At 40.7% G+C, this 12,446-nt stretch overlaps 2 protein-coding genes across 3 annotated transcripts in view; one reads left to right on the top strand and one right to left on the bottom strand.

Annotated features, from left to right (window-relative positions):
• The window catches only part of YME1L1 (YME1 like 1 ATPase), a 48,083-nt gene extending 46,283 nt beyond the window's left edge, over positions 1-1,800 (bottom strand). The window contains exon 1 of the mRNA XM_080811231.1: positions 864-1,800. Within this exon, the coding sequence (XP_080667357.1) occupies positions 864-896 (33 nt within the window). The 5' untranslated portion in view covers positions 897-1,800. The remainder of the gene's footprint in view (positions 1-863) is intronic.
• Positions 1,801-1,943: 143 nt separating this feature from the next.
• MASTL (microtubule associated serine/threonine kinase like) overlaps positions 1,944-12,446 on the top strand; it is a 35,276-nt gene continuing 24,773 nt past the window's right edge. For both annotated transcript variants that reach the window (XM_080812145.1, XM_080812144.1), the window contains exons 1-3: positions 1,944-2,229; positions 4,618-4,755; positions 11,930-12,069. In XM_080812145.1, coding sequence (XP_080668271.1) covers positions 2,044-2,229; positions 4,618-4,755; positions 11,930-12,069 — 464 coding nt within the window. In that variant the 5' untranslated portion in view covers positions 1,944-2,043. The remainder of the gene's footprint in view (positions 2,230-4,617; positions 4,756-11,929; positions 12,070-12,446) is intronic.

Below are 12,446 nucleotides of genomic sequence, written 5' to 3'. Positions count from 1 at the left end.
CAAGAGAGTGGGGTTACACAAAGGAACGTAATTATACGCTGAAACTTTAAAGTGTTAAAATTATTTTAAAATCTAAATATGTCCAAAACCTGTTTATTTGCAAAACTGAGAATTCAAAACAAAACAAAACAAAACAAAACAAAACAAAAAAACCTATCAAAATGTTGCCATCCAAAAAAGATGATTAAATGAACCAAGGACAAAACATTATCACAAGTGATTACTCCTGAAAGAAGATAATTAAGAACCCTGGGAATTTTTTTTTCTGCCCTATCTTTTGCTTTATGAAAAAAATGGGACAGGGGCTAAACAAAAATAGTAACGCAAGCAGTCAATAACTTAAAAATGTGTTTATTAGTCTTTTCTTAACGAAAGAAAGAAAAAAAAAGCAAGCAAGAAAGCAAGCATTCGTGGTACTCAAATTATTACAACATGTTTGAGTTAAATTCCATTTAAAAAGGAAAGAAAGAATTGGGTATCGGGGTCGTTACAGTAAATCTCCGGAGAGGTGATAAGATAGAAAACACTACTTGCTCCCTTTACATCTAAGGCAAAGGCGTTTCCATCCTCACTCCGCACCCCCCACCCCAGAATGTCCGGCGCTCAACAATGCCTAATGGATTCTCTAGTAAAAATTCCACGCTATCAACTCGATAAACCAAGGTCTCCATCACATCGATCTCTGCTACAGCGTCCGCCTTCTACTCTCAGCGTAGCCGCTGATCCCTTCTCAATCCTCAGGACTCGCTTTGGGTAAATCGCTTCCCTCCTAGGATCCCAAACGAGAAACGGCTTCTACAAAACGCAAACGGCAAACAGCCGCGGACAAGAAGGGAGGAAAAAAGGACCGATGCCAGACTCACCTGGGGCTGCACCGTACTCGACAGGGAAAACATCTCCTCCGGGCTCTCAGCTACCTCGCCAGCCTGCCGAAAGAGCCCCTCGGTCCACGGCTCGGCGGGGAGGTGCTGAGCCCTTCTTTCCTTTTCTTTTCCCCTCTCCCCCTAGCCCTTACTCTTCCTAGAAACAGAAAATGGCTTCCCCTTCTCACAGCTGCTGCAACGACAGACAATCTGCCCCGGAAGGTAAGGTTCCAACGCACCAGTACTTCCGGGGCAGGTGGGCAATGCTCGGGGGCGTACGTCTGCCGCCTCCCTTTTCCTGGACTGGCGTATCTACTGCCGCAGCTGAGGTCTCCTGGCCCCTAAACTAGCTGATGTTCACGTTGAATGATACAAGTGCGGGATCCCCAAGCTCTCTGGCCGTATTTCTTTCTTAAGGGGCGACGGCATCGACCCTCTTAAATCTTTCTTTGTACACCGAATTTATCAAACCTTCCAATATATTCTCCTTTTCCGACGGGGCCGTAAGGTACGATAAACTCTTTCGCTACAATTTGGTACTCTTTATCTTCCCCACAATAAATCGAAAATTCTTCCTGTTGGTTCTAATCCGCTTCAGTCCGGCAAGTTACATCGTGTTTGTATGTCGGATGACAGGGCCAGCCACCGGCTTCCTGCTCATCCAGTTTCTCCACATTCTCTGATTTGCACTAGCCAGACCGAACTGGCTTACATTTCCCGCCAGGGTGCGAGGTCGCGAAGGAGTAAAAACCAAACAAAGCAAAAGTGAGATGAGGGCAGGGTCCCGTCAACCTCGATTGGAGGTCAGGAGAAACCTCAGGTCTGCGATCGAGATTCTAGTCCGAGTAGACCCTTTCTCTTGTAGGCCAAAGACTGTCTGTGCCTCCCCCGTTATTACAAATGAAGTGATTGGGCCGCGGTCCCCGCCCTCGAAGAGTCTGTGGTTGGTTGGAGAATTTCCCAAGGTCCCCACCCGGGCCTACAAACCAGAGATGACAGGGGCGGGGCTGCGCTGGGGGCGGGGCTGCGCTGGGCTCGGCGCGGCGAGCGCCACAGCGCGGTGGCGTCACTGACGGCGGAGTGCGTGGGCGGGGTCTTACTTTGAACTCACTTGGCGGGAGTTGTGGCTCGGAAAGGGGCCTTGGCTGATGCTGCAGGCTTCTGTCCGGGCTGGCTTACGATGGAGCCCACTGCGGAAAGCGAGAAGGAGAGTGAAGGAGACGCGGCTACAGGGGAGTGCGTGAATAGGATCCCAGTGCCAAGACCTCCCTCCATTGAGGAATTCACCATAGTGAAGCCCATCAGCCGTGGCGCCTTTGGGAAGGTGTATCTCGGGCAGAAAGGCGGCAAGTTGTACGCAGTGAAGGTAAGAAGTCGGGGAGAAAAGAAAGGGAAAGAGTCCGGACCTTCGGCCCTCTTTCCTGCCTCCGAGTTGGGCAGGCCCCAGGGCCGCAGGAGCCTATAAAGCGTTGTGACATGACTTCTTACTTGGGGTGACTTGAGCGCCGGCAGGCTGGGTGTCTCGCCTCTGCCCCGCCCTTCCTTTCACTCCGCCAATGCTTAGGAGACGCCGGGATTTCTGAATCATGTTTACCATCCTGACCTTTACCGGGATTAAATTGGAAACATTAAATTTGAAACAATTATTTAAAGACTACACTGAAACATGTTAGAACATGTCACTCCTTTATCTTCGCAGCAGCATATATCATTAGGAAAGCACTCAAGAGCTTTCAGTGTATTTGAGCCTCTCCTGGCCTCCCTTGGTCCTCACGCACTCCATAGTTTCGGATTACTCTCAATTTCAGCACTGAGTGAACGTGAGAATGGAAAGAAACCAGCAGTCTGAGTGCTGATGCATTTTCACCTTCCTTGCTATGTGAATATCTATCAGGTATCTTGGAATTGTACTTGCCTGACTTTGAACAGTCCTCTCTGCCTAAGGGCTTCAACACTGAATCTTCTGTATTTCCTCTCTCCGTTTAATAAAATCACCTTCATCGCTGTCGTTCAGGCTAGAAACTTGAGTCATTTTAACTTTCTTCTACTTCATTTGTATAACCAGTGTCTCAGCTAGGCCTGTCAATTCTATCTCATATTCCTTCTTACCATCCCTTCCATGACTACCCAAATACAGGACTTCATTTTTTCTTTCTTTGTTTTTTTCTTCCTCCCTCCCACTTTCCCTCCCTCTCTCCTTCTTAAAAGTACAAGTCAATTTTTGGTAAATTACAGTTTGGGTAACTATCACCGCAATCCAATTTTAGAATATATCCATCACTCTAAAAAGATCTACTGCCTGTCTTCAGTACCTCCCCCTTAACACCCCTGGCCCCAGGATACCAGAAATCTACTTTCTATTTCTACAGATTTGCCTTTTCTCTACACTGCATGTAAATGGAATCTTACAACATATAGTCTTTTGCATCTGAGTTTTTTGGTTTTGGTTTTGTTTTTACCAGTGTTTTTGAGATTCATCAGGCCTTCATTTACATACCTAGTCTATTGGAGTAGACCCCTAAGTAGAATCGCTACTTTTTTCATCCTCTCCTTAGGCTGTGGCTTGCAAGCTAAAGTCCAAACTTCTTAGAAAAGCAATCATAGGGTGCCTAAGTGTCTCAGTCAGTTGAGCGCTCAGGTCTTGATCCCGGAATCCTGGGAGTCCCGGGATGGAGCTGCATATCGCCTCGCTCCTCTTCAAACCTTACCTGACCTTTCCAACTCACTCCATGTGAAATTAATTCTTCCTTGCTTCATATGTTCCACCAATTTTTTGCTTTTCTTTCTACTCTATTTCCTTATCAGTCATTATCAGTTGTCGAAATAAAAATACCAATTCATTTTTTTCGATGAATATTTGTTGAGTATCCCCTTTGTGTGTAGGGTCTAGGGTCCAGTGTTGCACAAAAACAAGCATGCCTTCACAGAGCTTCCTATCTAGTGGAGTGACAGGTAAAATCATGTTACAGACTGGCTTTGTCAATTTCCCTCAGTTTTCTTATGGAAAGTATATAAGGCTGGAATTTATAGTGTATTAATTATACACACTAATATTGATTTTATTACTCTTAATGAGTCCCTGGAAGAAATATGTCTTTTAATCTTTCTGACAATTGATCTCAATGTTACTGACTGTTCAGTTTAGTGCTCCAATCTTAATGTAGATTATATTACAGTTTTGCTTCTGTACCAGCTACCTGGCAACTTGAAAAGAGTACTTTGTTATTTTCTGTAAGACTGCATTTGAGATTGTTAACTTTCAGTAGTTTTAACTATTAAGGTTTTTTTCCTAGGCAAACAAACTTCCGATATTCTTCCCCTTTCTGATTCAATTCTCATCCATCAAAGAATCAGAAGTTAAAGAAAATTTATTAGCTCCTAATTATCCGTGCCTAGGTTCCTGATTATCTGGGGGCTTATTAGAAACGTTACTACCTTTGAATTTGTTATAAGACTAGTAGGATGGAACTATTTTTCTACTAATATGTAGGGCACTAGGGGAGCATGTGTTTACTACTTTTTCCTTCTCAAAAGGGATGTGATGCCAATTGATGCTAAAATAAGCAGTTCTCTTGAAGAAATTTTAGTTCTGTTTACCATATTAGCTCTTTTTCTGACCGTTTCCTGAGGGCGATGACAATGACATCTATGTTCTCTCTCTCTCTGGTTGCTTTCACAAAGGCAACTCTGAAACCTGAGAACGCTCTTGTAATAAAAAAATAAAATGAATATATTGTTATGTTATCTACCATAGGTTGTCAAAAAAGCAGATATGATCAACAAAAATATGACTCATCAGGTACAAGCTGAGAGGGATGCCTTAGCCCTAAGCAAAAGTCCTTTCATTGTCCATTTGTACTATTCACTACAGTCAGCAAACAATGTCTACTTGGTAAGTAATTAATTTTACATTTTTTCATCATTTAGCAATCACCAAATTCATTGAATTGAGAATACAGTTGAGGTGGTAGGGGTGGCACTTGGCTGGCTCAGCCAGTAGAGCATCCAACCCTTGATCTCAGAGTTGTGAATTCAAGCCCCTCATTGGGTGTAGAGATTACTTAAAAATAATTTTTTTAAGATTATTTATTTATTTATTTCACAGAGAGAGAGATCACAAATAGGCGGAGAGACAGGCAGAGGGAGGGGGAAGCAGGCTCCCCGCTGAGCAGAGAGCCTGATGCAGGGCTCGATCCCAGGACCCTGAGATCACGACCTGAGCCGAAAGCAGAGCCATAACCCCCTGAGCCACCCACGTGCCCCCAAAATAAATTTTTAAGGCGTGCGTCGGTGCCTCAGTGGGTTAAGCGTCTGCCTTCGGCTCGGGTCATGATCCCAGGGTCCTGGGTTCAAGCCCCGCATCATAATCCCTGCTCAGTGGAGAACCTGCTTCTCTTTCTCCCTCTGCCTGCTGCTCCCCCTGCTTGTGCGCTTTCTCTCCCTCTTTCTCTATGTCAAATAAATAAATAAATCTTTAAAAATATATTTTTTTAAAAAAAAGAATACAGTCTCTGTGTTTAGAGTACTTGGGTTTGAATTACAACTTTTGCACTTACTAGCTTTATGACTTTGGCCAAGTTCCTGTAACTTCGTATGGGCCAAGTTTCTGTGGAGAAAAAGAACTGAGAGAGAGAGAGAGAAAGAGTGTGTGTGTGTGTGTGTGTGTGTGTGTGTGTGTGTGTGTAGGGCGGGATTTAAGGAATTGTTCTATGGGATTGTCATGGTTGGCAAGTCTGTAATCTTGCTGTGTAAACCAGCAGACTGTAGACTCAGGGAAGAGTTGATGTTGTAAGTCAGGACTGAAAGCAGTGTAGAAGTAGAATTCCTTCTTCTTGGGGTGGGGTGGGGGTAGGAGGGTATGGAGGACAAGGCCTTGATCTTTTTTTCTTTTAATGCTTTCAACTGACTGGATGGGGCCCACCCAGATTATGGAGGGGCATTAGCTTTTACTTAAAGTATACCTAAATATGGCGCGCCTGGGTGGCTCAGTGGGTTAAAGCTTCTGCCTTCGGCTCAGGTCATGATCCCAGGGTCCTGGGATCAAGCCCCGCATCGGGCTCTCTGCTCAGCAGGAGCCTGCTTCCCTTCCTCTCTCTCTGCCTGCCTCTCTGCCTACTTGTGATCTCTGTCTGTCAAATAAATAAATAAAATCTTTAAAAAAAGAAAAAAGTATACCTAAATGTTAATCTCATCTAAAACACAACTTCAGAGCAACAATTAGGTTCATGTTTCACCTAGTCTCTGAGTACTATGGATTAGCCAAATGGGTACATAAAATTAACTATCCCATGTTAGTTTCCTCATCTGCGAAATGGAGATATTAATAGCACCTACCTCAGAGGTTGTTATGAAATTTTAATAGGTAAATATAAAGCATGTAGAATAGTATCTGACACATAGTGCTAAAAATACTTGGTAAGTGAAGGACATATACTAGGAATACTATAAAGTTTGGTGTATAATAAGGCAAGTATTGGGAAGTGGTGGGTTTTGAGCATGCGGACTTTGAGAGTTGCTTGTTTTTCATTTCTAATGAAGAATTTGCAGGAGCGAGAATTGGTGAGAATATTTTAACTACAAATTGTAGAGATCTGACTCCTGAGGTAGTCTGTGGATTAATGTTTAGCGTCTCCAGTAGCTTCTGTTCGATATGCACAAATGGTTTTCTACAGATGGTTGGGCCTTAGGATGTAGTTTTTTGGCCCTGAATTTGTAATTTATCAACAGAATGTTCATTTCATCATAATTGATTTGCCCTCAGGAGTGGAATCCCTTTATCCTTGATATGCTAAAGCTCTCTGTTAAGTTTGTGGAACATAACTGTGGGACACTTCAACTTTTTGCTATATCAAAAGCTTGAAACTGAATGGAATATGATATCCAGCTTCAAGCTGTACACCTGAAAATTCAGGATAGATTATAAAAATAGAGTCTAAAACTCTTTTGGTACCTGATGGTTAAATCCATTTCTAGTCTTTCAGTAAATCTGTGAGTATATTTAGACTGACATTAAATGTGGCTTCAAAGATTTAGTGGGAAGACTAGAAAACTTTGGAGAATAAGAAGTTTTTCTAGGACAGTTGTGAGCACTTTTTTTTCATTTGGACTAATTCAGGATCAATAAAAGTTTTTTTAAACAGTTTAAGTACATGAACTATGATCATATTATACTATTGTTCTACACTGGTGGTCTCATCCTTTCTAATGGCTACACAGAATTACATGGATTTATTAAGGAATTCCATAATTTTTATAACAAATGCCCTATTAATGAGTTGCTTTGGGTTCTTTGACTATTCCAAACAACACTCAAAAAAACAATAAAATAAAATAAACAACACTCCAACGAATAGCTTAGCATGAATGGTAGTAGCTGGTTGTAATGACCTTCTCTGTAAGCGACAAGATCTGGCAATACTATGGGGAAGGATATTGGAGCAAAGATACAAATTTGTATTGAGGGAATTCACCCTCAGGATAACATTAAGGGCAGCCCTTCAGAAGACCCCCTAGGTTCTAAGAAACCCAGAGATGTGGGTCTACTTTTTATAGGACGATTCACTGTCTGAGAGTGTTGAAAAAAATAGAGTAGCAGTAAGAAGGTGAAAACCAAATACTATAAGAATAATTGACTTTCCATTTTTTTAAGCCTGTGGTAAGCCAAATCTAGCCCACTGTTTTCTGCACAGCCAATGAGCTGAGAATAGTTTTGGCATTTTTTAAATGTTGAAAAAAATTGAAGGAAGAATAATACTTTGTGATAAGTGAAAACTATATGAAATTTGAATTTCAGTGACTAACTACATCTTATTGGAAGACAGCCACATTCTTTGTTTACTTATTGTCTATGACTGCTCTTGGGCTACAACAGAAGATTGAAGTAGTTGCCACACAGACCATATGGCTTGCAAAGCCTAAAATATTTACTATCTGGCTCTTCACAGAAAAAGAAGGAAACACTGACATATTCCATTCCCAAAGAGGGTAGGGGACTATTTAATCACACACAGCATACAGAACAGTATGTGGTAAAGGCATTAGAGAGCACCAAGAAGACTTAAAGGATTAAAACAATATCCTGTTAGTTTCGCGTGTAAATCACAGTGATTCCATATTTTTATACATTATGAAATGAGCCCCACAATAACTCTAGTTACCATCTGTCACCAAAGTTATTGTAGTGTCATTGGCTATATTTCCTGTGCTGTACTTTTTTCATCACTGTAACTTAAGTATTTTATAACTTTTTTTTAGAGGGGACTGGAGCAGAGGGAAAGAGAGAATCTTAAGCAGGCTCCATGCCCAGCACAGAGCCCAACACCAAACTCGATTTCACGACCCTGAGATCATGACCTGAGCTGAAACCGAGAGTCGGCCACTTAACTGACTGAGCCACCCAAGCACCCCATAACATATTTATAGAAAGAAAAAATATAACATAAGTTCATGCTGAAATTTCTTTTTTCTTTATGCTGAAATTTCCAATTCAGTGGGAAATCATAGAATTTTACCCAGCATCTTTAAAAAAATATATAACATATAAAAATATTTTGAAACAATATATTCTTTTACCCTGACAATCTGGGTTCCTAAAAACATTAATGTAATTACTCGTTTGCTTTTTCTTTTTAATATTTTATTTATTTATTTGACAGCAATCACAAGTAGGCAGAGAAGCAGGCAGAGAGAGAGGAGGAAGCAGGCTCCCTGCAGAGCAGAGAGCCAATGTGGGGCTCGATCCCAGGACCCTGGGATCATGACCTGAGCCGAAGGCAGAGGCTTTAACCCACTGAGCTGCCCAGGTGCCCCTCGTTTGCTTTAACTTATAACATTATGTATTTAATTTTCAAAATAACAACATCAATATTGTTTTACTAACACTAAAACTACTAGAGTCAATTTAGGACTTTTTTTTCCTGTTCTTTTTGTCCTTGGGATATAGTATCAAAATTCTGGTTTTTGAAGTCACTTGAAATCATTTCTGCTTGGTTATGAAATTTGAGATGGTGTTAGGGTCATTTGTTCCCCTTTTATATCATAGATTTCTACTTTTAAAAGGAAATCCATAAAAGTACTAGAAGAAGGAGGGGCGCCTGGGTGGCTCAGTGAGTTAAGCCTCTGTCTTCAGCTCAGGTCATGATCCCAGGTTCCTGGGATGGAGCCCTGCATCAGGCTCTCTGCTCAGCAGAGGGCCTGCTTCCCCCTCTCTCTCTGCCTGCCTCTCTGCCTACTTGTGATCTCTCTGTCTCTCAAGTAAATAAATAAAATCTTAAAAAAAAAAAAAGTACTAGAAGAAGGGGGCATTTGGATGGCTCAGTCAGTTAAGCATCTACCTTCCACTCAGGTCATGATCCCAAGGTCCTGGGATTGAGCCCCATCTGGCTCCTTGTTCAGTGGGGGAGTCTGCTTCTCCCTCTCCCCTACCCCTGTTCATACTCTCTCTCTCATGTGCTCTCACCAATAAATAATATAAAATCTTTCCCCAAAAAGGTAGTAGGAGGAAACTGATGTGAATATTTTTATAATCATAAATTGATATAGGTCTTACTAAGTACAAAATAAAGCATTTTGATACAAAATACCATTTACATAGTCAAATAACAAGTCTGGAGAAAATATTGTTCAGAAAAATACAGAAAAGTCTAATTTTACTACTATGTAAACAGATTTTATACATCAATAAGAAAGAATTAAATACCCGAGTAGAAAAATGGGCAAAGAATAGAAGTGATTCACAAAAGACACATGAAAGACCAAAAATAGGAGCACCTGGCTGGCTTAGTCAGTGGAACATGTGATTCTTGATCTAGGGGTTGTGGGGTCAAGCCCCACACTGAGTGTAGGGATTGCTTAAAAATAAAATCTTAGGGGCGCCTGGGTGGCTCAGTGGGTTAAAGCCTCTGCCTTCGGCTCAGGTCATTATCTCAGGGTCCGGGGATCGAGCCCCACATGGGGCTCTCTGCTCAGCAGGGAGCCTGCTTCCCTTCCACTCTCTCTGCCTGCCTCTCTCCTTACTTGTGATCTCTGTCTGTCAACTAAATAAATTTTAGGAAAAAAAAATCTTTAAGAAAAAGTGTAAAGATCCGAAATCTCCCTACAAGTGAATAAACATCTAAACAAGTCCTTTTGTTCTTAGATTGACAAAGAGAAAAAGGATCAATAATTATTATTGACGAGGACATAAGAAACATTCTCATGAGCTCAAATGCAGTATGTTTATTTATTTATTAACCTACTACTGACTTATAAACTCTTTCGGTGAAGAGACATTTTTTTCTTGCTTATATTTCCAGTGCTAGCACAGTGTGTAGCACAGACTTGGGGCTTAGTAAATGTTTTAATGATTGATGTCATCAACAAAAACTGACTAATCTCTATATACCAGGGAAACTACTGACCTAAAGAGGAAAGAAAGGACTTTGCTTTATGAAGGTCTTACTAGGCAGTATTTTATACCTTAAAACCATACAGATTTTTAAGAATAATGACAGTGTATGTAAAAGGAATAGTAGAGCTTTGCAACCACCTAGCAATATTGGAGTCAGACAAGAATCATCTGCGGTCACATGATGCTAAGATCAGTGCTTGAAATTTGTTGGGAAACAGGTTATTTACATACACTCAACATATTTCCTCCATTACTTATTCATTACCAGGGGGTTAAAAAAAGTACTTCATTGGAGAAATCTGGAAGTCACCACCTGAACTAAGTGATCAAAGTCAACATCCTCAGTAATGGAACATGCTGACAGTAGTTGTCTCATCACCAGATGAGAACGAGTCAACATTACTTACCTAGGATTCCTGCCAAAAATGCAAACCTGAATTGAATAGTGAGGAAATAATCAGATGTCAGGAAAGACTGCCCCCCTCAACAAGGCAAAAATCTGTCCCAGATTAAAGGAGACTAAAGAGATATGATGACTAAATGCCATGGAAGTCCTGGCTAGGGCAGGGTGGTAAGAAGTCTTATCAAGGACGTTTATTTAGATACTCAGAGAAATTTGAATACAGACTATCAATTAGATAATAGTATTAGTGTTAAATTCCTTGAATTTTATTATGCTGTAGTTAGATAAGAATATTCTTGTTAGGAGAGACATGATAAAGAATTTTGTGGCGACAGGTCATGATCTCTTCAACTTTATTCTCCAGTTATTTAGCAAAAACTTTAAAGCTATAAATATCATTTGTTAATGTTGCCACACTTTGAAACTGTTTAGTCTGAATAAAAATCATGCATTTAAGATATTTATGCTAATAATCATGTTCCTTTGTTTATTATGTAATATAATTATGTTATTAACAAACATTTATTTTATATTCATACATGTGGAGAGGAAGAAAGCAAATGGGCAAAATGCTCACAGTGGGTGAATCTAGATGAAGAGTACATGGGACTGTTCTTATACCTTTCTGTAAGTCTGAATCTTTATTCAGATTAAGCAGTTCAAATTCAATTTAAAAAAAAGATATGGCAACATGAGCAAACTTGGTATTAATGTGTACTGAGTAAAATCAAGAAAATGTATCTGTTACAGAGCCATGCTAAAAATAGATAACTATAATACTCAAAAAATGTTTTTTGTGTTTTTTTTTAAAGATTTTTATTTATTTATTTGACAGATCACAAGTAGGCATAGAGGCAGGCAGAGAGAGAAGGGAGGAAGCAGGCTCCCACTGAGCAGAGAGCCCGATGCGGGGCTCGATCCCAGGACGCTGGGATCATGACCTGAGCCGAAGGCAGCGGCTTTAACCCACTGAGCCACCCAGGCGCCCCTGTTTTTTTAATATATATTTTATTTTTTTTTAAAGATTTTATTTATTTATTTGACAGACAGAGAGAGATCACAAGTAGTCAGAGAGGCAGGCAGAAAGAGGGGGAAGCAGGCTCCCTGCTCAGCAGAGAGCCAGATGCGGGGCTCAATCCCAGGACCCTAAGATCATGACCTGAGCTGAAGGCAGAGACTTAACCCACTGAACCACCCAGGTGCCCCCAAAAATGTTTTTAAGGTAATCAAATCATATTGTTTTTATTTTATAACATTTGTATTCCTTTTTGATAGGTAATGGAATATCTTATTGGTGGTGATGTCAAGTCTCTCCTACATATATATGGTTATTTTGATGAAGAGATGGCCGTGAAATATATTTCTGAAGTAGCCTTGGCTCTAGACTATCTTCACAGACATGGAATCATCCACAGGTAAAGACTGACTTTTCTACAAACTATTAGTTAAGTATAAATCTTTCGCCTTTTACAAAATATTAGTTAAAACCGCAGATAATCAAATTATGTATTAAATATTTGAGTTTGAAATATTTGCATAAGCATTTGCCCATGTAAAGTTTGGTAGTAACTAGTGTGAGTTTAAAAATTCCATCAACTTGAGGTGACTTTGTATCTCGGTGGGTTAAGCATCTGCCTTCAGCTCAGGTCATGATCCCGGGGTCCTGGAAACGAGCCCCATGTCAGGCTCCCAGCTCAGTGGGGAGTCTGCTTCTCCCTCTCCCTCTGCCCCTCCTCCTGCTCGTGCTCTCTCTCTTTCTCTCATAAATAAATAAAATCTTTTTTTTTTTAAG

The sequence above is a fragment of the Martes martes genome (assembly GCF_963455335.1).
Source record: "Martes martes genome assembly, chromosome: 8".
Classification (NCBI taxonomy): Eukaryota; Metazoa; Chordata; class Mammalia; order Carnivora; family Mustelidae; genus Martes; species Martes martes.
Note: the sequence above shows the minus strand (reverse complement) of the source record. Positions and strands in the feature narration are given on the sequence as shown.